Here is a 27,733-nt window from a genome sequence, read left to right as displayed (position 1 = left end):
CACCTGTGTGTGTGTGCGTATGTGTGTGTGCAGTGTGCCAGTGCGAGTGTGTCACTGTGTGTCATACAGAATCATAATCAACACCTGTGAGGGTGCATTTGAAAGTACCAGTCTATTCCAGTGTATTATTTACATGCAATCCGATAGCGGGTATAGCATCCACATGGGTAGCAACATCGATGCAATCATGAATACAGTAGCAGTGCCAGTACAGACCCAGAAGCAGCACAATATGGAGTTAGTGTGCAGTAAATCCGGTCCAGTTGGTCCCAGTCACGCTCCAGGGGGTTCAGCGGATCCTTGTCTGGGTTCAGAACCAGGGAGGCTCGTGTCACTCCTGCCTAGCTTCAGGAGGACATGGATTTGGGTCGGATCCGGGGGTACAGCTGAAGGGGATATAGAAAAATAGTTCAGGTCACTCAGAAATGCGATGGGTTGAGGGGCACAGAATTATAGTTGTAATACACATCGCAAAAAAAAAAAAAAAAAAAAAATCTTACCGTTTTGCATTTTCATTAGCCCACATTTAATAATAATAATAATAATAATAATAATAATAATAATAATAATAATAATAATAATAATAAGGGTTATGCAGGTTTAGACAGCATACAGCATGCAGTAGCTAGAATAACAATTAGCTATTAGTTTAATATTTAGGTGAAAAGTTTGCTACAAATGAAAAAGGCAGACAGGGAGCAGCAGAGATTAACGTTTAGAAATCAGTAAAAAAAATAATATATATCCATATATCATTTCATTATATTACAGTATCACAGAATCAGTAGTACCCTTTCATAAAATATCATAATTCGTTTAAATATTTTGAGAAAATAATCATTCAAATTAGAACACTTGACATATATTTTGATTAAATGTACAGATATTTCTTTTTAAAAATTATATTTTTAGCAGAATTACAAAACACTTAAATTGACAAATCAAAGTTGAATCGACATTTAATCATTGAACATGCCATTACTGCATTGGAAGGGATTGTTATGTATAATACCCATTGTATTCTCTTTTATCCCTGATTCGACTCAAACTAAAATAAACTTTCATTTAAAAATTTAACCGGAATTCACCTACTTCCAGAATGCATATGCTTAAAAAAGTGTAGTCTTTTGAAGGGCAGTCTACAATATTTTCTATATTAGCTCCTGTAATATATGGAAATGCATTCTGTGCTGCATGCATCTATTTTTGAAAGCGCATGCTGTAATCTGGGTTGCAGCGATAGGAACATGCCTACCCCACTGCACAGGGCTGCCGCCTCATATTGTGGAGCACCTACCCCAAAGTAATTCTTGGGGACGAAGCCCTCCCGGCCGCAGAGCGAGGCCCACCACCAGCCCCCCTCATCGTCCCGCTGCAGGATTGTCACCATGTCTCCTTCTTGGAAAGGCAGCTCATCGGCATTGCAGGGAGTGTAATCCCACAGAGCATAGAGCACCCCACTGTTCACCACACCCATGGACTCCTCCGCTCCTGAAAAACACAACAGAGCCGCATTTATAAAAGAGCATTGCACAACGACAGGAGACCAGGTCGGTGCAGTTCTCTCCACTTCATTTTAAACTTGAGACCTCATTTCTTTCAAACCCGAGATCAGTCTGACTCGTCAAGACTACAGCGCCCTACTGATACCGCGGTGACAAGAACTGACTAGTTACACAAGCTCCTTATCTCACGGTTTTATCGAATGGATGCTCAGAATCAGTACCTCGCAGGAACTGCTCACACTCCTTAAAGTTCGGTGCGAACGGGTCACATTTCTGCGCTGCAGTGGCCCCATCGCTCTCGGTCACAGCTAAGATAGCAGCCCCGTTCCGCACCAGGAACTCGCAGAGCAGACGGTCATTACAAGAGGCTGCACACTGCAGAGGGGTCCTGGGGGAAGAGAGAGAGAAATCTTAGAATCACAGATCAAAGAAATGACAAGAAAACACACCCTGAACCACTGAACCAAGCAGCAACCTGCTTTGGGTGTGTCACCTACAGATCCCGTATTGCTTTTCACTGTCAGATCCTTCAAAAGAGTATTGACAGTGGAATGTCACTGACGAAGATTAATTCAAGTCCCTTTATCGGGCTATTGGGATAGCAATGTAGCAAGTGCAACCAGATTTGGAAAAAGTCACATATCCAAAAAAAAAACACAATGAAATTGTACTCCAAACTTATTCCATTTGCTTGTCTTCATAGATGTTCTAATCTTTTCTCTCTTTACCCAATTGCATACAAATATTAATCAAATCAACCTTTTAGGGAGACAAAAGTATACCCCCAGATTCTGAAACCTTCATCAGCTTGGGCTAAAGAAGGTTTAACCACAATTAGACAAAGTGGTTCTCTATACAGGAAAGGTCAAATAAGTGTGGTGTATATATGCAGCTATTTGGAACATCCATTATGAAAGTCATTCCTTGTCTTAAATAAGTAATTATGAAGCAGCATGCTTTTGGCAATGAGGGATGGAGGGAAGGGCTTGTGAAGCAGGTGCAAAAGGGAAAGAGACTTGGGAGAGAAGGGGAGTACATACCAGCCATGACTGTCCGGAGCATTGACGTTAGCAGCAATCTGTACCAGGAACTCCACCACAGGGTAGTGCCCAGCACATATGGCATTGTGGAGAGCAGTGATGCCCTCATCATTGGGCTGGCTAGGGTCACTCATCTGAAATCAAAACACACACACACACACATACACACAGGACAGCATGTTAGAAACCAAACCTTTCAAAAACGATCTTATTGTATTCCTAATGGTGTTTTGAAAATGTAATGATAGGTTACAGACTGATTCGTAAGAGATGGGCTGGTTTGTGGTACTGTGGGGGCATTTGACACTGTGCCGGAAGACAGACTAACTAAGTTTGCAGTCTGTGGGAACACAAGTAAGTTGTTCAACATAGGGAGTACTCTATCTGGCTCCAGCTGGGACGCTGTACTCAGAGGGGTGCTGCTGTGTCCTGACATGTTGGTTCTTTTCTACATCAACCACTTGGAGATTGGCGGATAAATTAGCAAGTTAGTCAAATTGGCCGACAACACAAAGCTTGGGGGAGTGGCCAACACGCTCAGCCACCAATGAGATCCCAAAAGACTGCGTGCAGAATGTTTGGGTATATAAGCAAAAGTGTAGAGTACAAATCAAAAGGAAGCGATGATGAGGCTGTACAATGGACTGGTGAAACCACACTTAGAAAACTCTGTTCAGTTCTGGTCAGCACAGTACCAGCGGGACATTGCTGCCCTGGAGAGAGTCCAAAATGAAGTAGAGATAGACTTAGGAGATATGGAAGGGGACACTTCTTCACAGAGAATGGGGGGGGGGGGATGGAATGGGTGACCCAGTCATGTTGTTGGTGCTGAAATCACAGAGATCCTTTAAGACCCGACTAGACTAAAATGATTGTACTCTCTCACCTCTTGGACAGCACTCTGGACCACATCCAGCTCCCCCACCAAAGAGGCATCTAGCAGCAAGACGTGAGGGCTGAGTCGGGCTCTACGGCCTGAGCTCTCTGACCTGGGCGTCTTCAAGATGGAGCGCGGACCCTGAGGAGACAGCGTGCGAGGGAAAGGCCTCACAATTACTCACTTGCTTTGGAATTTGAAAACATTTGATAATACTGAATCTAGTAAGCTCTATACAGAGTTGTGCCAACCCAAAAGTGTTTACTAAATGAACAAACATTTCTTTGAACTACTGAATATTAAAAGGGTATATAAGGAACATTTTATTGTATTGTGTTACATGTTGCTACAACTGTTTACATAAGGTGTGTGTTTAAATTTTTTTTTTTTACATTGACCAGTTGTTTTAAACTTTTAAAATTCCCTACCTCAAGGTGGCTTTACATGTACCTGCATGGACCTCTCAGAACTACATTTCCCATCATCCTCCTGCTTACATACATAACGGAGATGGAGTTGCCAGTGAGCAGGTGGATGATGGGAAATGTAGTTCTAAGAGGTCCATGCAGGTACATGTGAAACCATCTTGAGGCAGGGAATGCAATTTTTTATTCGAATTTCAGTTATTTCTGTAGTACTGTTTTTAATCAAGGTTGTTCCTCCAAGTATCTTTATTGATCTCATGAAGTGTGCGAATCCCCCCCAAAAAAACCCACAATTCAGGTAACATTTATCGAAAAATGTTGTTTGTTTATAACTTCAACGGTAAAAATTCAACTTTTGTTTTTTTACATTAGGAACATAGCTTTGTAATTTGTAAGGGAGGCTTGGTGGTCCAGTGGTTAAAGAAAGGGACTTGTTACCAGGAAGTTCAGCCACTGACTCACTGTGTGTGACCCTGAGCAAGTCACTTAACCTCCTTGTGCTCCATCCTTTGGATGAGACATAAAACAAACTAGGTCTTATTGGAAGCGACTCTGCAGCAGCAGCTGTGATGCATAGTTCACCCCCCTAGTCTCCGTAAGTCGCTTTGGATAAAAGCGTCTGCTAAATAACAAATTTATAATTATTATTATTATTATTATTATTACTGTTTCATCTCACCTTGGCCTCATGTGTTTGGGTGCCTGACTCAGGAGTGACAGGAGCCAGGCTCAAGTTCTCCCCCAGCTCTGAGAGGCCTGCATCACTCCCCAAATCCTCAGTGCCTTTGTGCTGCTGGAACAGCTTGCTGAGGGTCTGTTGGTATTGCTTGAGCTGGGCTGGAGGGTTGAACAGAATGGGGTTGTCGATGGAGCTGCGTTTCTTCAGCGCGCGGGGGATCTCTGCTCTGATCCTCAGGAGCTCCTCCATCTCAGGCAGAGGCGCGGCATCAGGGGGCAGCACCGGCTGCAGGCGTGTGGGGCTGAGGGGCCGTGGGGCCACCTCCATAATCTCCCCCACCCCCACCCCCAGCCCTTCCAGCTCAGGCTCTACCGCTCCACTGTCTGAAACTGGAGCAGGGGGGCCTTCTGGGGTCACGAGCTTCATCCCTGCTGTGGGGGGGTGGGGGTGGAAATACAGCGATAGAATGTAAATAGCATATTTGTTAATGGTTCTTAGGGTTATTTAAAAGAGCAGTAGAGTCTGTCCCACTTGATGGCACATCGTGTCAGTGTATATCCCCATCTGTGTTTTGAAATTCCCAAATCCAAAGCCGTTACCAATGCTGCATCATTACATTTCCCCCACTGAAGCGTAAAGTTGTAAGTGTTTATTCCTGCTTACTTTTTGTACAGTTAACTGAGCAGGTGCATTGTGAGCTGTCAAACCGTCGGGAATGAGAAGACTTTAAATACAATACCACATTAAAATGGCTGCAAAAAACCCCACCAAAAAAAAAGAAAAAACTTTTCAGCAAGAGCCTATGAAGGACTAGACATGCTAAAATGAACGCAGCATTTGTTAAAAGGTACGTCGATAATGATTTGGTTTCTGTATGCTAAAATGACATGTAGATGTGTGCACAGATTGAATAAACAGAGTTGTCGATGATCTATATACAGCATTATAGTAATAATTCATTTCATTCTTGAAAGAAACAAAGTGGTACTTTCTGACTGTGCATAACCGTGTATTAGTTACCATTCACTGTTAAGTTTAAACAACATATTTTATAAAACTGATAGATCTGTGTTTTCTTAAAGTGTAACTGCCAGCATCACCTAGTGTACAGTCTGGGTATTGCCAAACCGGGAGATCACAAGAGCTTTCTGGAGCTATGTAAAGCCATTTTGGATTTACTTATCCTAACGTTACACATGTCTGTAGCAGGCAACAAAAACTGAACAGCAGCCCTCAATGCAGTCAAAGCACTTTAATACAGACTTAAAATATTTGAGTAATGCAAGAAGAATCATTTAGAATTACAGGAACAGGTTATTTAAAAAGATTTGGTATTGATTTTGTTATATAAATGCTAACCATTTTTCTGTTAGGTGCGTCTATTAAAACATGTGATGAGCTTTCGGTTTCTTTACCCTCTCCTCTGTACAGACCTGGTCTCTCAAACTGGGGCTGGGGTTGGTATGTGTTTTGGTAGGGTGTAGTATCCCCCGCCTGCCCCCAGGAGATGATGGCATTGTCCCTGGTCCAGTAGGGGTGCTGGAGCCTCATTATGACGGAGAGAGGTATGGGGCGGTGCTGCTCCCTCCGTGGAGAGCCTGGCGGGATGACGATTCGGGAGATGATGGGCGGCTGGCTGTACCGAGGGCTGCTCCATGGAGATTGCGGAGTGGGACGGGGCAACGAGGAGAGATAGGGAGCAATCATCCGGACTGGCATATCCTGCAGGGGGCATCAATGATAGTTTATACTCTTTACAGGGCAGAAACATTGCATCAGCTAACAATGTTTTGTGCATTTGCTTAGGGACTCGCTTCTTGGCAACCATTTTGCACACAAGATCAAAAGTCAGGACACCTAGCAACTTCCCTAAGGGTTGATATTAGGGCTGTGGAAGTACTCAGAAGACATTCCCTTTAAAATGTTTTTGTCAACAGGTATTAAATGAAGCCCATTTGAAATGTGGAAGAAAAGATGCATTTCCCTTGTCTGTACAACTGAGTACCAATCAGTGTCAATTTGTGTATTAAGTGATTTATAAGCTGTTTTGAAGAACATGGCCCTCTTTGACATTGTTACTGCTCTACCATGTTAAGTACCAATCAAACCAACTAAAAGCACCCGTTTACCTGTGAATATTTGACTTGCCTTCCTTTTATGTGTTTGACATACAGTCAGAGTTCTTGCACATCCCTAGTTTATAAAACATCTGTATGGCTTGAAGTGAAAAACAAATCATATTGTGGGGGGAATACAAATCACAGGCCACATTGGCAATATTTGCAATAACTTTGTTATGACTTATTTTATCTATAACGTTTCATCAAATTGGAGAAGCAGTTCCCAATATACAGTCATTAGTTGGTCACTCAATTGAGGGTTAGTTCTGTGAAACCATGGCCAAGATAAGCTGTCTGAATAATTCTGCAGATTAATATCCATTCAAATTGTAGGACAATGGGTGACACACACATTTCAGCAGGAAAATACATCCAGCAAGCAGATCTTTATGTACACAAACACAAAAATTAAACAGCAGAAACCCAAGAACTTCGATCAAGCACTGAATCTGCTTAGCAATGCGGATGAATTTCCCTCTACCCAAAATCTAATTGGCACACCTTTATAAAAGGGTGTTAACTTACTGAAATGCAACAGTAAAAACTACAAGATGTATTTTTAAATAACAAATTCAGGGCAACATGCACAGCTGGTGAAGCAAACAGACCCAGAGAAAACTGCGGCAGACAAAGAAACATGAGCTCCATAATCAAAAAACATTAAAACCTCACACAGAGAAAATCATCCCGCATGACTTTTCCCGTTCCCACAAGATCTCCCGGCCCACGTTGGTGTTCCTTTCTTTGTTTGAAGAGAGAACTGCGGTCAACTCTGAAGAAGGAGCCCATCCCTGTGATCCTCCATTTAGCCAAACCTCAGCACACACAAGAAAACTTGTTCCCAATAAAACCACTCAAGAAACATTTTGAATAAAACTCTTCACAATCCAAAAAAGGGAGGAAAGCCCAACACACTGAGGGGTAAATGCTCTGAGAATTGCACTACACCCTTTTCACATCACGTGTACCTATCAATAAAACGACTTTGCAGTCTGAATAGTCACATGTCCCGTAAGTCACACGCTCTCTTGACAGACCAAAGCAAAATGTTTCTGATGTTTCCTTTTTTTCTGGAAACACAAAACATCCAGAACACACGAGGAAACATTGCTTCTAGAGATGAATGTGCTTATATGCTGGTACATAACACACATACACATTCAAGCAGCCAGGGCAACGAGGGAGGTTTGTCCTAGAAATGTGGGTATTTATCTAAAGAATGAATCTCCCTGAGAAACCTGAGAAGGTGTATTTTACTTCCTACGTAGAATAGCTAATATCATCATCATTTAAAAAAATAAAAAATAATATATATATATATATATATATATATATATATATATATATATATATATATATATACACACACACATATATATGTGTATATATTACATCTGTTTTTTTTTAAATATAATTATATTGCTTGATTAAATTTCTTTATTACCAAAGCGTTTACTTAATGATCGTTATTCATAGCAAGGCTTTAACACAAATGCAGAGAGATTTGCACTGGGAACTAAATGAGAACTGATAGGGTGATTCGTACATTTGAAGCACTGCCTCACAAAGAACTGTCAGTGGGACTGACTATGCTGAAAAGAGAAAGGTATTAAACGAGATTGCAGAAAATCCATATTAATATGTATTACTAACAAACAGCTGGATAACTATCAAACTTAAAACAAGTAACAAATTAAAAAAAAATCTCTCACATATACAGAAGTCAAGCAGTGGAGTTCAAGCATACTAATGAGAAGGGGCCCAAAGCTGTTTCCATAGTGACAAGTCTGCCTGTGCAACAAGGTAATACAGCAGTCGGTCTTTGAAGGCTGCTAGATTGTTGTTTGTGGATACCGGTACAAAGAACACTGGCATAGACTTTTCAAAATCTCCTAGGAGAAAATATTTGTTTCTTTAAAACAAAAAACATAGTCAATTCAATGCCAAATGTTTTGACGGGAAGTCTTAAAGACATTAAGTTTCTTTTCAGATATATATTTAAATATATATATATAGGAAAAAGCAGCAAGTTTTGTCCGAGTTTAATAGACTTAGTTTAAGGTTCCACAACAGACTCTTTAGTTTAGCAGTTACTGGAAATATTAACAATTGTGAAATGCAATTTAAGAAGCCTAGGTATATATAAATATATAAGATGTTGTTTTTATGCCTGAGGCATTAGGGGCTTACTTACAGGTAAATGCCTGTGAGAAACACAACTAGTAAAATCAGCCCTTCACATCCAGGAGGCACCGGCATTCCTGTATAAGTCTATGCAGTGAAAATACAAGAAATACAAGACCTAACAAAGACTATTTAAAAGACACACAAAAAGAATGTATTCCGCAGCATAAAAGATTCTAATCAATTCAAAACCTGTTTAACATTCACACCACGTTTCATCTGGTTCTAAAAGACCGGATAAAACAGGTATATGCTAGTCTAGCATTAAAATTAGGAACAAACATAGGCAAAATGCTGACAAAAAACCAACTCCTGCCATTCTAGGAGATGTAGCCAATTTTAAAAGAAGTCGTTTATCAAGGAAAACCTTTCTGAGCCAAAACTCCTGTCTCAACAAGTATTTGCAGCTGGAAAGACAACATGCATCCTCTACCAGCAGTTCAACAGCAGGGTGCCATACTTTTCTGGGCCAGTCTAGAGAAGGCAGGAATAGCTATGATCTGGGACCGGCCCGGGGCCACAAGCAGTGTGAAAACACAGCACTCAGACGTTGCATTCCTCAAATTCTCACTTTGCTCCGCAGCTGAATGATCACTCTGACAAACAGCTCCGTTTACTTCCTTTCACAGCGCTGTAAAAAAAAAACCAATTGGCAAACTTCCCCAATGAAAGCTGCCGAAAGCAGGTGTTTATAAAATGAACTAGTCTGTTCCTAGCACGTGCAACATGAGCGCAGGAATCAAGTGAAATTCATCTTGTAGCTCCCAATACTACCCTTTAAAAAATTCTGGCATGCTCTCAAGGACCAGAACAAAGCAGAGAGATGTTTACCACATTTAGGAGGGGAGGAACAACTATATGCAGTGCCTGGTGCTCAGTATTTGTTACTGCTCTATACTCTCTTTCACACAGCACTACTGATATACAGTGCTTGATCAGTAATAAACTGGTTTGAAAACCACCTCGAGGGGTAGGATTAGTCATTTTGCTGTTGCCAATTTGTTAAGCAGTTTGGCTGGGTTGAACCATAAATTAACTAGGATTGAAAAGTGAAAAACAAGTCCCTTGTGGCAGAATTTAAATGTCAAATCCGATCGAATGGCTTGCAAACTTGAAGTAAAATAGATACATGGAAAGGACTATCGTTGGTGTATCTTGAGGTCAAAGCAATGCCTCCTGTAATGGGCGTTGCTGATAGAATCATCAACTGGGTACCAACGATAAAGTCCTGGTCTCAAAGTGCGTGCTCAGTGTCATTCACAAGGCCAGAGGTCAATATAGTTTTTACTGGACAATACCAGTAATGGAACTAAAGTAAGAATTCAAAACACAGCTGTGTACCGTATTGTAAAACTCAAAGTGCACACTCTCTATACAGAAGAAACTCTGCAGAAAAAAACAAGGCTAGTTATTTCTTTCTTGTACACCCACGATCAAACTCGAGAGAATATAACTGCGTATGAAGCCAAAATCTCAAAGTCTTACAGTAGATCTTTTTTTAACTTGGAAACTAAATATCAGCCCGGCTCTTACCTTTGCTTTAGAGGAAGGCATGTCCAGGTTTGAGTCGATCCAATTGCCAAAGGGCATGGTGTTAGAGGGCAGGGTCCTGTACTTGTCTAGACCTGAAAACAAAAAGAGGAGAGCGTGAGGTTGAAATCAATTACTTGTACAACATACTTGTCTATCTGTAATGTATTAGTAACACTTTGTAAACTCTGACAAAAAATACCAAAATACCATAGTTGGCGAGGCAATTCCATGTGTTTAATTTATGAAACGAACAGTTTATGGTTGATGTGAACCCGTTTAGTTTGCTAGTCACTACCAGTATCCAAATTCAAACACATGCTCTTATTCCTACTGCGTTTTTTTTTTTTTTTTTTTTTTTTTTTAGGATTGTAAAATCTTTTTTCAATTATTTATTTGACTTCTGCTGATTGATTTGACCCGTTTGTGCTTTGTGGCTGAACTCCCTTGTAAATAAAGCTTCGATCTCAATGGTTAAATACACAAGTGAATGAATGAGTGGGTTACCTAGTCATGTTGTTGATGCTGAATCCAAGGGATTCTTTAAGACCTAAGTTTGGAGAACTAGGAACCAGCCGAGCACTGATGGGCCAAATTCTTATGTTCTCGTTTTTGTGCGACTCACCCTGCTGCTGGCGGGGGGCCCTCTTGTAGCCGACATCGAGATCCGACTCGTTCCAGGGATTTGGGGGCCTCTGTCTGCCAAGTGAGTCATCTGCGAAAAACCACACCGTCAAACAACTGCCTTACAGCAAGAGGAGACTCTGGCAGGACACATGCATTTCTTCTGAAACTCTAAAGCAGATCACTACTTACAATCTTAGCTCTCCAGCACATAAGAACTGAAGCTGCAGTGGAAGTTAATTGGTTTTGTCAGCAAATTCAGACACATTTCCCTTGGTCACCTCTCAGAGTGTGAAGATATGGTCAGCACAAGTCAAATTTGCCAATCTACAGTTAATGTGGCAAAAAAGTTTTCATGGAAGCCATTAAGTTGTGTATATCCTGAAATGCGTTAAAAGGTTTTCATTTGTGAACAGGTTTAAAAACCATAGTTGCACAATTAAACAATGCCACAGGGTTGGATGAATTGCACAGTGAAATGGACACATTACTTAGCACTTTGTCCCTGTGGTTTTTGAATTCATCTCTGCTTTACAATGCTTACCTAGTGCTTGCTTTACACTTTGCCATGCTTTTACTATGGCAAACATTTAAAAAGTTCATGCACACTCCCTCTAGGAGGCTATAGCAAATGACATACTCATTGTACTGCAGATGATTGAGATTTACTTGAATGCAGAGTCATCACACCCCAGTGGTAACGAAAGCAACAATGATCCTCTATGCTTAGGACCACTGAAGTATTTTTGTTATTTGTTTATTGGCATATATGCACTTACATATAAAGTCTGTACCTCTGGGCTAGGAAACTAAAACTGACATTCTGGAGACTGTGATCCTGAAGCTATCTCTTGATCACATGCTCGTCTACAGAAACAGGGATATCGATGCCTATTATATTTGATCTAAAATTCCGCATATATAAAATTACCCTGAGAATTGCAGGGTTTGAAGTTCCGTGGCATTGTGCTGGAGTTGGCAGGGTAGCCCAGGTGAGGGGAGGGGCTTCGCTCAAAGGGCAACGACCGCGGAGAGCTGAGTCCTGATTGGCCAGCTTCGTACACTGGAAAGGGAGGATTGCGCCTCATCATGCGCGGGGAGGGGGAGCGGTTTAATTGTCGAGGTTGGTTACGCGGATCATAGGTGGAAAGTGAGTCCGAGTTGATTGTGCGGGGGGAGCCACTGTGATCTCGTTGTCCCAGAGGTGGTGTCTGCCTGTCGGGAGAGTAGAGGCTAGGGGGCCGGGGGCTACACTGGTATTTTCCGGCTGTCACCGAGTCCAAAGACTTTGTGGACTGGCCGTGCTCAGGTAGGCTGGTTGGCTTGTATGAGAAGCAAGAGGCCTGTGCAGTCTGGTCTCTGCTGCTGGAAACAGGACCCAGCTTATTCAGCTTTTCACTGGACCCAGAGCTCTGAAACAAAATGAAAAAACTACTTAGAAATGCATTCAAACCTGCAATCCTTGTACATGTGCAGTTTTTCAGTACCCGAGAATCAACGGCTCAGTAATCGAAGAAGGGTCTGTACAATGAAAAAGTAGTTCATCGTGACCTACAGTCGGCTACATTCACAGCTGGAGAAACAGCTTGTGTAGAAAGCTTAATTCACAATACGATTTTGTCTGACGGTTATCCTGGAGAGTGCTGTGGTCTCCTTCACTAGTCAGAGATAGTTTCACTGACAGGTAGCACATTTTAAATGGTTTCCAAGCCTACTGAATTATTCTCCTTTTTTCCTTAACCTGTTTATGATTTAATGACTGGGTGTGGTTCTAGGTTCTGCTGCTCCATCATGAAATTATTGTCAATATCCGTCTCTATTTAAATTTCACATTGCTACCAGAAGTGTAAAAAAAAAAAAAAAAAAAAAAAGGATTTTGAACGCCTTACTCTTTAAAGAAATGCTTTGGCATGAAAATATTGGTTAAACCGGACCTGCCTGTACGGAAGTCCACAAACTCCCCATTCTTGACTTCCAGCTTCCCAGTACTGAATTCCCAGCATTCAAGCCGTTAGCAGGGAGCAGCTGGGAAGTTCAGCGAAATACAAAATATGCAATCAAATCTAAATCAAGAACACATAACTTTGCTTACCGAGTATTAATTTGCATATGGATTTGTCCGGTTTTGTTTTCACTTGATACCAAAGATTTCGTCTTTCCCTCGGAGTGTGCTGTGGGTTAGCCTTAACATGCATGTATGCAAAGGGAAAATCACTCCATCACATTAGTTACATGTAGCCATTGATTTTAATATGTCACGTTGGAAATATAGAAGCAGTTAAATTAATGAAAAGTAATGCTGGGTCAAAGAGCTGTTCAGCACAGTGCCTAAACCGAGAAACGTTATCAATCAGGCGGCCACAGACCCGGCAACATGGGGAATGTCCAGATCAGGCTGTGCGGTTGAAGATTGTTATACAGTCTGAACCAGAACAAGCAGAACCAGCTAGAGACGTCCGATAGGTGATCGCAATGCACACAATGTTCTTTCAAATCCATCTTTAACTCGATGGATCCAGTTGGATGGCAGGTAATTGAGAAAACGTCTGAAAAAGTACTGGATTGATAAGGCGCCAGAACAAGAATGCGGATTCAAAGCCTCTGAACGGTGGTGTAAACGCATGGCTGGTCAGACATTTTCAGGCGAAAGTTAGTCAAAGGGGGAACGGTTAAATCACTCTTCGTCTTTACCACGCTTTGCTGGTTCCAAATGCTGAAGCAGAGCGGTCCTTCTCCAGCTGGGTTAAAAGATGACAACACAATGAAGGGACAGGCCAGAATGAATGCCTCAGCTTAATGTCCATTGAGCGTGACTTCAGGTGATAGAACAGAAGACTTTGCAACCCTCCGATCCAATAAGAACCCCCTGTAGTACTGTAGGCAAGGGCATGTTTTTCTTATGCATTTGTGTGTCCTTCAGCAACACTTTAAATGCAATGAAGCGGCACGTTTAGTAGCCAATTAAAAAACTCGGTAAAATCTGAAAATACAATTATGTTCAAAAAGTGACAAAGAATAGTTTAAAAAGGAGAACGTCATAATATCAAAAAAAAAAAAAAAAAAGTTTAAATACTTTTCTTCACAATCTTTGGTGCTTGAGCGTTTTCTCTCGAGAAAAAGCTTACTCGTGTATTATTATAATTATTTGATCCTGCACGGAAGTTGTTTGGACTCTTCTGCTTTGTTTCAGAAGCTCTACTGAAAAAAATGGCAGACTCTTTGCGTGACTTCAACACCAAACTTGGCGAAAAATAAATGAGCGTTTGTTGGCAAAGGTTTTGATTTTGCAGCCAGGTAAAAACAGGAAAGGGACGAGTCAGCAATGCCAGCATTTACTTTGGTTCTTAATAATGTTTACTGATGTTAGCAACATACATATTAGACGGGTTTAGGAATCCTTAATACAAGATATGAGAGACAGTTTTGCAACAGATGCCTTAATTCGAAGGTCTCTTGTTCCAATAATTCCTGACACAGTATTCTTGTTTCAAATGCGCAGGAAACTTTAAAACAAGCTACCTATTTATCAATGTATGATTCAGCTAAGGAAACAAGTGTAATAATTGGCACAACATGCCTGCCTGTAGAATTGGTAGCATTTCACATTCCTGTAGTTCCGTGGAAGCTGCAAGAGATTTACATTAGAAATCAAATAAAACAGTACTTATATGTACTGGATGAGCACTTCTACACTCCTACACTCCTACACTCATCTGTGCAACTTTCTGGAAACTGTTGATATTGTAGACAATCTTTTCAAGTAATATTCCCCACATGCCAATTACACAATCTAAACAAACGGTCTTGAAAATATCTACATTTGCTTCAACAGCAAACGCAGTAGCATGCACACGTTCCTTGTGTGGATCAGTACAAAGTATGTGATGATATCCTGATACGATACTCTTAAAAACCAAATAATAGGGGCTCCCGAGGGGCGCATTCCAGCAAAGGCACTCCGCGTGGAGTGCAGGATGCGCCCTATAGCCTGGAGATCGCAGGTTCGAATCCGTGACCGGGGGTTCCAAGGGGGCGGCGCACAACTGGCTGAGCGCCGCCCGGGTAGGGAGGGCTTAGATCAGTAGGCAATCCATAGTTCACCGTGCACCAGCGACCCCTGTGGCTTATAGGGCACCTGTGAGTCTGCAGTGGAGTCATTCAGATCTGTGTTGTCCTCCAGCACTATAGGTCTGGTGGCTTCGCTGTGGAAATGACAGATTAGCAGTAACACCTTTCGTTTACGTTAGGCGTGTTTCAGCCCCTGTTCCCAAGTCACCGTGGGGTTGCACATGTACATATTAACTGACAGATGCCTTCACATATCCACAGATTATCTCAATGCTATGTTCGAGTACCCACACTATACTCCATTACCTGTGGAAGACAAAAAAATGATGGAGATCTTGTTCAGATCTGTGATCCCAGCAGGTAGACACAAGCCCTGAATCAGACAGCCCTTCTGGATGTAAAAATGAAGTGGTGCCCTGAGCAGACCTACCTTGGGGGTGTCAGTCACTGGCAAGCACTCTTCCCACATGCTGCCCAGCTCCTTGGACAGCTCATCCGCTGTGGCAAGGGAGGCATTCAGCTCTATATCCATGTTCGCTGCTGACAGAGAGGAAAGTTAGCTCACTTCACTGTGCCTTTTATTAAGACAGGATCACAGATGCTCACTGCACAAAAGCACCACACATTTGACCTTCTATGCACTTCCTTTCTTTGTAAATCATGTGGCGTTTTGAAAGAAAAACGTATTATATTTAACATGCATCTTTATTTGAAAGTATTGTATCTGCTAGGTTTGCACACCATTCTTTCAGATTGTGTTGCACTTACTTGGTCATTTCACCTGGAGGGCTTCTCTCCCATCATTACCCAGCCGGCTGCTCCCCCTATATTGACCGACATGCTTTCTCAGCCATAACTTGCTTTGACCCAGAAGACACTGCTGGGGTGAAATGACCCAGGAAGTGCTAGTTTAACAGCTATCCTGAAAATACTACATAGAAACTGAGAACTTTCTGTACTCAATAAAACTTACTTGACCTAATTTTTCCTCTGTTACAGGTCGATACCCACATCATGCAAACAGAGATCACTACTAAAAGTGAATTCACACGTGGTCAATTATGGCAATACAATAAAACGCAAGTGCAGCAGAATTGGGGAAACACACACCTACCAGTCTGTTATATCCCAAAGCAGCATAATAAATATGGTGCCTTGAAATAAGGAGAAATGAATTGATATTGAATTAGTAATACTTCACAGTGAGGCAAATGATGTATTCTGGATGTGTCATTTGAATAGATGCTGTATTTGCAATTAGAAAGGCAAAGCACATTACTTACGTAAATAGAGAACAGAAATACAAATGGGCTGCACCTTAATGACAATGGGTGCAGCTGTTCTGGCATGCACCATACTGTAGAAAGAACCCTTAGGGAGACCAGATACGATTTAAACTAGGCTTGGCAACCAAAAACAGGTTCTGTTTGTCTAAAGGTGTAAGTGTGGCTCCCACTTCTGGTTGCAACAGTCCCGTATTAGAAAACAAACTTAAATATAAAAACTGGCTAGCCCGTACTAATCAGTTGTATTTATTTATTTTCCAAATAATAGAATGGCTGTTTTATTATTACCTTAATTTCCTATGATAAGGTCTGTAGGATTAGACAATGTGATGCAGAATCAGCCCCATGATTTACTGAACCAATGTACCTATAGTGGAACCCATTAATAGCGGCTCACATGAGCTGCAGCACAATGCGCACGTGTCAGTAAAACAGCGGGAACTTCAGACAGTCCTGATCCAACAGATAAAAAAAGATGTACTGTGCAGATATAAAATGTCAAATGGGAAGAAAAATACAACAAAAGGCAAAGGTAAAGCAAGACTTCATGAAGTTTTATGACTGTGCGTTTGTATATTGATAAGTGGTAGTCTCTTCACGCAGGCAATGTAGCTGAAAACTGTTAGCCGCTACAAGAAGCAGTTTCTCAGATCTTGGCAACGGAACAGAAGAGTCAAAATGAAGGAAATCATAAGCATGGATCAGCTCTGAGGAATTCTGAACAAGTTGAGATTTGACCAGAACATCGAGAAACTGCATTTCTCAATCTGTCACTGAAAAGTGGATGGACGCGTTTCAGAAGCGCGGAAAAGAAATAAACGTGAAAAACGTTGTTGTACCTCGTGCAAACGCGTTTTTAGCGAGGATCTGTTGACGAACAGCTAAGAAAACGGTCTTGCATTTTTGAAACACTATGTTGGCAACCCTACTCACCACACACAGAACAGAAAGCCTTTTCCAACCTGGAAGCCTCTTATCCCTTTTTTAACAAACCAAATCAGTCTGGTATACACAGTTCCAGCCCATAACCACTGAAACTCACACAGCGTCTCCCTTAAGTCTGGATTTATACAGCCCAGGGAATTGATAATTGTTTTGACAGTGGTGGCCACAACTAAATTGTTAGCACTAGAAGCACACTGAAAAGTATGACGTTTTCGGAATCACAGGAAGTTGGCTGTGATTAGTTCTGAAGATGGGAGTAGAATTTCACATACAGGGTATAAACTATTCAGAAAAGACAGACTTGAGAAGACTCTCTTGCTCGCTCTGAAAAAAAACCCCAAAAACATTGATTTCTCTCATACTAAACCAAAAGGGAGTCAATTTGGCTTGAGCTGGTTTTTCTATTGGGGTATGTTACAGACCTCCTGGTCAGAATAGAAATGACAGTAAATTATCGTACGAAAAAATGAGAACTGCATGTAAGGAATAATGTAATCCTGGGGGACTTCAACTGCGGGATGTGGTGCAGTGGAAATTGAACTGCTGGATGCAGTAAATGCTTGCTGAAACACAACAATGGACAAGCCATTTTCGATCTGGTGTTCAGGGCTGTTTAATACAGAAGCAGAAGAACCACTAGGGTCAAGTGATCACAACATGATTAACTGGGATTCCAGACAAAAAGCCAAACAAAGAACGTCTATAACTTCAGAAAGGCTAACTTTGAAGAGATGACATTGTAGGCAGTGCAGCATTACCTTGCTCATGCATAAACCGAGGTTAAGAAGAGACTACCTTGGTACCTAGAGGTGTGGCCAAACCTCCAACACCTCAACTTATCGTATCCTGCCCCAGACCAGACCAACCTGCAAGGTGGGTGGGTGCTAATTTTGAACTGAAAATGGTACAGATAAAATCAACCCAAGACACTGCTAAGTTTAAAAGGGAAGGTAGGAAGCACTTTGTATGCAGGGGGATTTGTAAATGCATGGAATAGGTGATGTACAATGCTGGGAACATTATAAAAACAACGTTCAAAGACCCTCTTAGCAGGGAGTGAATGGTGTGCCCTTTTTCGTTTTTCTTTCTAATGTTCTTACGAGATGGGTAAAATCTCAACAGATCTCAAAACTTTGTCCAGTCGCCCCCCCTTACAGGAAACAGAGCTTCAAGGCATTTTCCAGGATAGTCTACACAGTTTTACTGAGTGTTCCCCAATTTGAAAGGCTATACTTACTTAGCACGCTGCTGCTCATGCCTCCTTGTTGATTCATCGTGGTATTCTTGGTGTGCTTCTGAGCTCCCTAATCTCTTGTACTGGGGTCAGCCTGGAAGACGTGTCTGCATAGGAGGAACAGGACTGTATTATTCACCCGTAGTAGCATCAGATGACAGAAAACCTTCTAGGAAAACTACCTGGTAAAAGTTTAGTATGATGTTTTTATTTTTATTTTTTATTATGTATTTTGTAATTGCTTTGACAATACTTTTGATGTATTCACGCCAATGAAGTATATTTTAATTGAATATAGATAGAGAGATAGATAGAGACCTATTCCTTCTCTCTCTCTATCTCATTATTATAAACAACCCCAAAACCAAACACTGTTATCTAAATAGAGTCAGTGACCACAACAAATTGGCTATCGAAACAGGCAGCACAGAGCACAGTGGAGATCCAGAGAGGAGCAACTCTGTACCCAGTGCCGAGATTGAGACAGACCCACTTCATCCTCCACACAGAGAGAGAAAGAGAGAGAGAGAAAGAGAGAGAGAGAGAGAGAGAGAGAGAGAGAGAGAGAGAGAGAGAGAGAGATACTCCCACAGGCAGAGAGAAGATGGTCTTTCTGCTCCAGAGGCATGAGGAGAACCTGCAGGTCTTTCTGAGGGAGACCAGAGAGGGAGCAGTAATAGCTGCAAAGTTTGTAACATCCTGACATAGGGCCAGGGGCACATAATAAACTAGCCCGACAAATATAAGGCCAGTGAGGTGTTAGTTTTTGAGTATTAAAGCCAAGTGAGGCTTCATGGTAGAATTTTAATTCGCAAAAGGTTCCGAAGTGTTGAGTTTGAAACCCAGCTCATGTTGTTTCTGCTTTCTGGCTGAGCGTGTTCCACAGCATTTTGGAAATTCCACAGACAGTGACATCATCAATAGAATGTCCATCGGAATTAAAACATATAGCTACAGGTGAGCAGGTAAATTTGATCTTCATTCTTCTGGAGGTGTTCTACAAAGCAATCTGCTAAACATCTCTTAATCTCTCCAATACATAGCAGATGACACAATACCCAATTACCTTGGCAGTAAACTGTTCATTAGTGGTGATAGAAGAGCCCAAATCTTTATCTGAAGATTCATTAAAGTCATTAATCATTATTCAGAACCCTACTTTCTACCAAACAAAATAAAACACAGGCATTTGTCTAGTTAAAAAAAAAAAAGAGCAATCTTTTAAAACAATTTACTAAGAAAATACGATCTGGCAATTTGAAAATGAAAACGAAAACAAACAATTTGAATATACAGATTTGTTGTTTCAATGCAATCATCTCCATTTTTTTTTTTTTTGGTCAACTCTGTATTTAGATGTACTAGTTTAAATTGCAGGTTTCAAGCATCTATAACAAAGCCTTGATGGAAGACAGACACCACCACGTCAATCCCAGGAGCACAGGTCCTAGAGCATTCCAGCAGCTAGTGAGGTGAGGAAGCCTTCGCTACAGCTTTCAAACTTTATACACAAACACACTGTGCATATCCAAGTCAATTATAAACTGCACAAACATGCAACCATGAAGAGCTTATAGGGATAGGACAACCTAACCTCAGGAGTAGGGACGAGGGAGAGCTGGATTCCGGATTAGGTTCGTTCTTTCACCGAAGGAAATTCGCAGCAATTAGCCCTCCAGCATTTCACATGGAAAACAGTGCTTGAAACCACGTAACCAAAAACGGCACATTTGCATAACTACAAACCTGTAATAATAAACCTGCATTTTCAGCAAGTAGTGTAACAACAAATAGAAATAGAAAAACTAGTCAGTGATCCATAAGCGGTTGAACAAGGGAGAAAGGAGACGCCCGTGCAGTATCAGACTCCAAAAAGACACACAATGTGATGAGACTGCTGCCAGCACGTGTGCAGAACATAACTTCTTGTTTCCTACTAGATAGTGAGGTGACATGCAATGCTATTTTCACAAACTTGAAGCAAAAAAAATACAGCTAAATGCATAAAAATTAACTGCATGAGTTCAGATCATCTGTCTTCAACGAGATATTGTGCCTAGAACCTTGTATCAAAACATGCTGGAGTTTGTGAAAAGACTGGTACTTTTGTTACACAGTTGAAATGTTGGACAATCATGTGTTTACACAACTTCCTCAGCAGGTTAGTCTGTATACTTTTAGTTTCTAAAATATGGATTACAAACCTGGCAAAAAATATACAACCCCACGATAAAATATTCAGCAACAAATATTATTTTGAATAATATTTCAAATGTATTCAGTGCCAGAAATGAGAAACAGTATTACAGAAGAAAAATTAGCCATTCATATGCTTCATCACAATTCTCCAGATTAATGCACCAATCTAAGTGTGACAGACACATGGATGGATGGAGGAACAAACAGACAGACACCCCTGTATATATCCAGAACCTTATACTCAATAAATGATGCCAACAATGTTAAAACCAAGTTCCATGGCAACTGGACAATTGGTTGCAGAATGCGAGTGTGAATATAACTGGACTGGATGATGTAAAGCTACTTCATCTGTATAGTCAAATAATCGTTTAAATACAACGTTCATCCCAGCACTAAAAATAAAAGTTTGCTTTTATAAAAATATCCCCAGTTGTGTTGTGCAACCTTTTGGGGTTCTTTATTTAAATCCAGGATTGTTCTAAATGTATACGTTGTAGGCTTCTTGGCGAGGGGTCCCACCAGAATTCTTTGTGAGCCCAGCTAGAGACGGAGGGAGGGAGGAGATGGGACAGGTGAGGGAGGGAGGGAGGATGAACAAGGATAAAAGGCATCACATTTTGATTAAATGGACAAAACTACAGCGTGTGCCTTGAATGAACTGCAACTAATCTCCTCAAATACCTTAATCTAACCTCAATCACAATATTACTCCCATCCTAGTTCTACAAAGAAATAAACCTTCGCAAATGGTTCAACATGAACAGGTGTCCACTGTGCTTGTCCATATAGGTACTAATGATGTTAGGTACAGACAGCCTGAGACTCTCAAGAATCATTTTCAATCACGTTGTTGTAAATTAAAAGAACTAGGTAGGGAGATTTCAGGACCTCTACCTGTAGTGGTTGAGAAGCTTCCAGTTCTCCTTAAATAGATGGTTAGCAGATTGGTTCTGAGAAACTGGGTATTAATAACTAGGATAGCTTTTAAGAGAGCTCTCTTTTTTAAGAAAGATGGTTTCCACCCCATTAGAGGGGTTCAGTTAAATTAGCAGAATATAGACTTATCTTAAAGATTTTGACAAAAAAAAAAAAAACAGGACAAGGAAGGCTGCATGACCTCAATTTAAATGACCAAACTTTACAGATGACTGACTCTATTGAGGTAGGGACCCAAGGGTTCTATTTCTGAGAATGTAATTAAAATTGCTACTACAATGTCGTTGAAATAGTTCCGAACTGCTTACCATACGCTTGGCATTACTCAATGCAAGGGTTCTCTTCTTAGAGGGCGCCTCCTTGGGGAGAGGAGGAGGTATTGCCTCCATCTTTAGTAAAGAGTTCTTAATCATGGTATCATCGAAGGCTAGTCTTCATTTGAAATTCTATATTTTGCTGTTTGACATCCGTAATAAAAGAGCTGTTTCTACAAGTTTTTCTTGTTTCCATTTCCAAAGTCTATGGTCGCAAAACTATGAAAAATATTTTCTATTGGAACATTGTGTCGCAGACAGGCGGTGAAACACTTCCCTTCTGCTGTGTTCAAATGGTCTCGTCCGATCTTGTCACCTCCCAATGTATCAATCAACTGATTAACTTCAGAAGCACACATTTTTTTCACCCTCTGAACTTCAAAAGTTGTGGAATAATTTGCCATGATTTGCAAGGGAGGTTGTTTTTTTAAATTAAATTGAAAATACATTTTTATAAATTTGGCATGGGAAAGCTTACTTTATTTTATACAGCTTATTTGCAAGTATTTATTTTGTCCACTGCTGATTTTTATCAGTTAAATTAAATAAATATCACCATTAATTGTGTGCTAACATTGAAGTGCAAAAGCAACCCTCCTCATTACTAAAATGTACAAGTTGTAAATCACCCTGTAAGGTCGGGTAGCTTTAGAACAGAAACAACAAAAAATGTGTTGCAGAAGGACAACGAAAGTAGCACTGCACATAAAACACTGAGTCACTGTTTACCCAATTGAGTACAAACTGGACAGCCGCCATTTGAAATGTTATAGATTGTTTGAGCACTAGAAGAGTGTGTAAACATCAGCAGTCTTTCCACAGATCTCTATCATCTTCAGATTACCAATGCAGAGACATTTGCTGGGAAATCTGCCCCCCCCCCCCCCCCCCCCTAATTGGGGGGTCTAATTGGGGCAGAACAACTGAAAAACACTCGTTCTGTTTCAAAGCTGGCGTTCCATTACAGGGTAATTCAAACATCTGCCAATGCATATTTTACTGTTGTGTCCTGTGCTTACATTAGTACACCTTTGCACTGCTTTTGTAAAGTCCAGCAAAGGGGTTTAATCAAGCCCTAAGCATTATCATTACTACTGGCTATAACATGCAATTTTATGCAAGAACTACATGGAATGGAACTGCATGGCAGGTGAGATGCATTCAGTTAGTGTATGACCTGCATCATTAGACAGTTCGCAGGCAGACAGCCACAACATGTTATTTGTGTTCTTAAGCAGAACCAGTGGCCCTGTGAACTCTCTGGGTGGTGCGCGAATGTTTTTTCTGAGGGATTCTTAAAAGCTCAAATACTTCAGAAGAGATAAGCAGTTTCACTCCTCGTAACAGTGATCTGATTGGCTGCGTACATAAAGCCAGTGCACACATGGGATTGCAAAGCCAGGATTGGGTGCACGCTGGGATAGGGGTGAAAGAGCACTGAGCAGCGAACACTGAACAAACAGACATGAACAGAGGTCACAGCAATCTTTCACTTCAAAAACACCACACATTATGGCAGTTTAATAAAACTGTAAAACAAACCCAGACAATTTCCACACAGGCCAATGAAAATAAAATAGTGAAAGTATGTGAATAGTACACATCCCATATACAAAAATGGTCCTAAATTAACAGATTACTGCAGCCTTGTTTCTTTAACAGTAAAACATGGTCATGCAAATGTTTTCTTTGACCCAAGTCCCGGTACTGAACAGATTTCCTCATCCCATCCTTAAGAAGCAACATTTCCTTTTCATGTGGCTGATTCTGTAGCTCTAATTTAGAATTTACAGTCAGAGGTGAGGAAAGACTGTCACTGACTCTACAAACACAAGCAGGACTCTACTGCTGACTGATTGAGCCAACTATGGGTTCAAACTGATACAGAACCAATATCTGCTTTTAATTAACATTCTCAGCATACTGAACCCTTCTTCTCATACCTCACACATGCTGCTATGACTATAGTGTGTCTCACTATTGGCTTGCCTGTTGGCTCTCATTCCCCTCCATTGGCTGCATTCCCAGCTATGTTTCAAAGATTGAGGGAAGAGGCTTTTTAATGTCGTTGTTTCTGCAAGCGGTGTCTGGCTAGGACAAATATATACAGTTTATTCTGCATCCTGAATTACATTGTCTATTCAAACACGTTTCTCTTCCACTGCAAATAAATAACAGGATGGACATTTAATAAAGAGTTCAAGGTGAGTTTCCAAAGTAAACTCATAACAGTACCCATGCTTTGTAAAAAGAAAGAAAACTAATAGAGGCAGTATCTGATCATATTCTCTGTCTACTAGATCACCTGCAGTTCATTTATCAGACTGCTCTTGAAACAGATCTGTCTTCTGATGTGAAGACACTAATATCACAGCTACAGCAGGTACACACTGACTTCCACTGTTTGATGGTTGAACTGAAGACAATGTTTTTTACCTGCATTTCTTTTTAAATTTTCAAAAGAATACCAAGGGTTTGACTTTAAAAATCACACTGTTGTCATCACAAGTTACTATCATAACATCTTGTAAATTGATATATAAAAACAGGCAAGCTATGTTTGCATCCAACTTAAGCTCCAAAAAACCTTTGTCAATGAAACAAAAGAGAATGTGCTATTTGAATGTAAACCGTACAAAACTTGCTATATTTGTTCACACAAGCTCACTGTAAAACATAACCAGTAGTGGAAGCAGTTTCTATTAAATACATATCATCTGCTCTGAAATCATTCTCATTTCCAGCAATAATTACCTGTATGAAATTGCAAAACACCTTCAATATTAATAGCAGCATGGTCTGGTACAAGCAAACGATGCTGTCATTAAAGACAATTGTAGTAACTCGGGAAATCACAAAGCACGTCTGTAGCAGCACTTTATCCTGTGTATAGAGAGGGTATCATGGATATATGACTTCTGAGGTACTTTAATTCTGGGGCACATAGCTTCAGAGATAGCTTCACAGCGCTGTTCAGGTGTAAACGGGTGTCTCAAACGATAAGAATTTTTAAATCTAATCCAGCCTAAACCAGCTCAGAGTTTGAAGTGCAAAAACACTAACTAACACAATAGCAAGGTGCACATGCAAGTGCCTACGTGCAACAATCTTACATTTTGACCATTATCCATTTTAACAAACTTCTCACTTGGGCTAATGCAAATCAGAATAAATCTCTAGTCCTTAAATTTGATACAAGGGCCATTTCACTGAACAGCTGACAGAATTCGCATCACACTTTGACAAGGTAAACTATTCGTTTATTCTGCAGGTACCAGATGTCGTGTACCTGCCAATGCAATACTGTTAGCACTTAAATGTGTACTACAGTGTCACGAAATAAGTAAATAAATGCAAACAGCACATCCGTGGTTATAACATACGGGTTTTGTTGAAGAATGATTATCGAGCTTCTAAAATAAATTGTATGCTAGTAAAAATAAAAACTTAAATCTGTCAATTTGCTCCATTTGCAAAGTCTGCATAAAACCAAGCGCACATGTAATGTCCTCGAGTCCTTGGGCGGAGTGTCTGGATAAAAATGCTTGAGGATCCAGCACTGAACCCGGTCTATTCTGCTCACTCGAATCGCTCACATTTACAAAATCACGGTAAGGTCTGGCTAGTATTTACCGGGACTTATACAAACAAAAACGATATCTTGTTGTGCCAAATTAAAATAAATACAAAACTCCGTGTAAAGTTATATGCGTGTTTCTACATCAGCTCATTCTTCACAGCGCATCAACTTTGCTCCAGAAATTCACAAAAAAAAAAAAAAAAAAAAAAAAACGCTTTTCCTCCTTCGATCTGACTAGAGATCAGCACTCACCTTAGAATTGCGTTCTTTGTACCAGAACTCAGCCCCCCTAGCTGTTTCAGAAAGGGTTAATAACAGCTGGAATGTGCCTATCCTTCTGCACCCTCACGCTTTGTCTTCTCTAGCCCTTCTGACTCTTTTCTTGTAATGTGATCCAGGTGACAACGATTCCAGGTAAGCCATCCCAGTCACGCTGCAACTGCATCCTGGGAAATGAAGTCCTCTCGAACCCTTTCTTTAATCTAAATTAAACTGAAAGGAACATACGACTGTAGTAAATAGCAAAACGGCATGTCGTTATAAATTACAAATTACTAACCTAAGAGTATACTAAAATGGCGAAATATATCTGGTAACGCAATTGATATTAAATTTACATTTTTTTTTTTTTTTTTTAAGTTTTATAAATGTAAATTATTAGCTAGAGTCGGAAAATATGGAGGACTGGTAAAGATATCTGACTGAAACATTTCGCATGTTTAAAAACCATCTCGTTGCAAAGAAAGCACTGGTATTATCTATATAGCGTTGCTGTATCTACAAGCACATGAGCCCAAGTTTGAGAGAAAATTATAAAAGAGCAAGGTTGCATCATCACGTGCTCTGATGTTGTCTGGCTGCATAATGTTCATTTTAACATCAAGGACGTTTCACATTTTTTCCAGGCTTTGAGTTTATCTAGATAATCCAACCCTAATCATTCCCCATTCCATTCAAATCGTGCATATCCGAGTTTTCAAAATAAAGGCGCTTTTGTAGATTCAAATCTTAGTGGCGTGAACTGAAGCGAATACCAACATAAGACAAAGGCATGTAACTATTCTATTGTATTACTCGAATGATAGACTGTGATACAGCGCTTCTTCTAACTGCTTTGAAAAAGGAAATAACAACAACGACGTGTTTCACGATCCAGTTCTCTCTCGGCTCCTTTGGTTCTTATTGTATTGTTGCTGGTGGATGATTTGGCAGCAGCTATAGTACTTTGTAAACAGGTCAATAAGTTTATCATACATTAAAAAAAGCCAAAATACACACCAACGTTGTATTGCAACGTTATTCATTACACTGCACATGTCATCAATCAATCTGAATTTCTAAAGCAATTGATGCAGAAATTGTCATATAAATGCTTTCACTTGCTTTGCCACGTGTGAGTCAGGGAACATATCTGCTACAGATTTGCTGAACTAGTCGCAGCATGCGAAGGACTCTGCATTGTAACTTTCCTGATCTCTGTTTTTCCCTTGGCAGCAACAACAACAACAACAACAACAAAACAAAAATGTTACTGAAGTGGTGTTTTTTGTAATTTTTAAAAATTATTATTACTATTATTATTATTATCAAAGTATGCATGAATAGGGCAACGCGCTAGGAATGTCGGATCGTATTGCGGGCGAGTCCTGGTACAATGCGCTTGCGCTTTGCTAATTCTGCCCAATCTGAAATATTCTCGTACTCGTTTAAGAAAGGGGAGCAACAACGCGAGTTGCGCAAATCCAATTTGAAACTCTGACAGAAATATTTCAATATACCCTCCCGTATTTGAATATTAATTAGGTTCATTAGAGTTTTGATTGACAACTCTAAAGAGCTCACAAAAATATATCTGCTTTCCACAGATAGCAGTTTGTTTGTTTGTTTGTTTGTTTTTTGCCATTGCTGGTTTTCCTGGGAACCTGAGCGCAGTTGATTGTATACGTGACCCTGGCCTGCATTCTCCTGTTAGGAACACATTACAGTTTTACAATAGTAAACGTGTTTGCCAAAGTCTCTGAATCGAGCCATGACGCCTTCATTTATGAGTAACTGATTTGAGACACACCCGTGTGTCAGTTGTTGCATGACATTTTGTGCCTTAAAACGTATTGTACTAGAAGTCCCAGCTCAGCTTCTGTAAATCGAGGAGTTTTGACGATCTCTAGCTTTTGTCTGTCTTTT

At 40.6% G+C, this 27,733-nt stretch overlaps 1 protein-coding gene across 3 annotated transcripts; it reads right to left on the bottom strand.

Moving 5' to 3' along the window:
• Positions 1–26,040, bottom strand: ppp1r13l (protein phosphatase 1, regulatory subunit 13 like). Of its 3 annotated transcripts, none has more exons than XM_041234670.1 (13): positions 25,802–26,040; positions 18,521–18,624; positions 15,483–15,592; positions 11,916–12,396; positions 10,986–11,075; positions 10,364–10,455; positions 5,960–6,248; positions 4,527–4,954; positions 3,432–3,563; positions 2,546–2,679; positions 1,727–1,893; positions 1,298–1,491; positions 1–386 (listed from the first exon to the last, which is right to left on the bottom strand). In XM_041234670.1, the coding sequence occupies exons 2-13, from the start codon at positions 18,555–18,557 to the stop codon at positions 348–350; spliced, it is 2,193 nt and encodes a 730-aa protein (XP_041090604.1). In that variant the 5' UTR covers positions 18,558–18,624; positions 25,802–26,040; the 3' UTR covers positions 1–347. The 3 variants fall into 3 exon arrangements, with proteins under 3 accessions (XP_041090604.1, XP_041090602.1, XP_041090603.1); XM_041234668.1 differs by having other exon boundaries at positions 4,527–4,957; positions 25,802–26,039; XM_041234669.1 differs by having other exon boundaries at positions 4,527–4,957; positions 15,483–15,589; positions 25,802–26,039.
• Positions 26,041–27,733: the final 1,693 nt, after the last annotated feature.

This window comes from Polyodon spathula, chromosome 35 (genome assembly GCF_017654505.1).
Source record: "Polyodon spathula isolate WHYD16114869_AA chromosome 35, ASM1765450v1, whole genome shotgun sequence".
Taxonomy (NCBI): domain Eukaryota; kingdom Metazoa; phylum Chordata; class Actinopteri; order Acipenseriformes; family Polyodontidae; genus Polyodon; species Polyodon spathula.
This window is presented reverse-complemented; position numbering and strand designations above follow the sequence as displayed.

What these genes read in the sequence shown, in the direction of transcription:
- ppp1r13l (XM_041234668.1), bottom strand. Translation starts at nt 18,557, where the DNA reads ATGAATCAACAAGGAGGCATGAGCAGCAGCGTGCTAA. An exon ending in TGCCTTCCTCTAAAGCAAAG is followed by an intron (nt 6,249 to 10,363) that starts GTAAGAGCCGGG and finishes TGCCCCCTGCAG; the next exon opens with GATATGCCAGTCCGGATGAT. An exon ending in GCCCCAGTTTGAGAGACCAG is followed by an intron (nt 4,958 to 5,959) that starts GTCTGTACAGAG and finishes ACCCCCCCACAG; the next exon opens with CAGGGATGAAGCTCGTGACC.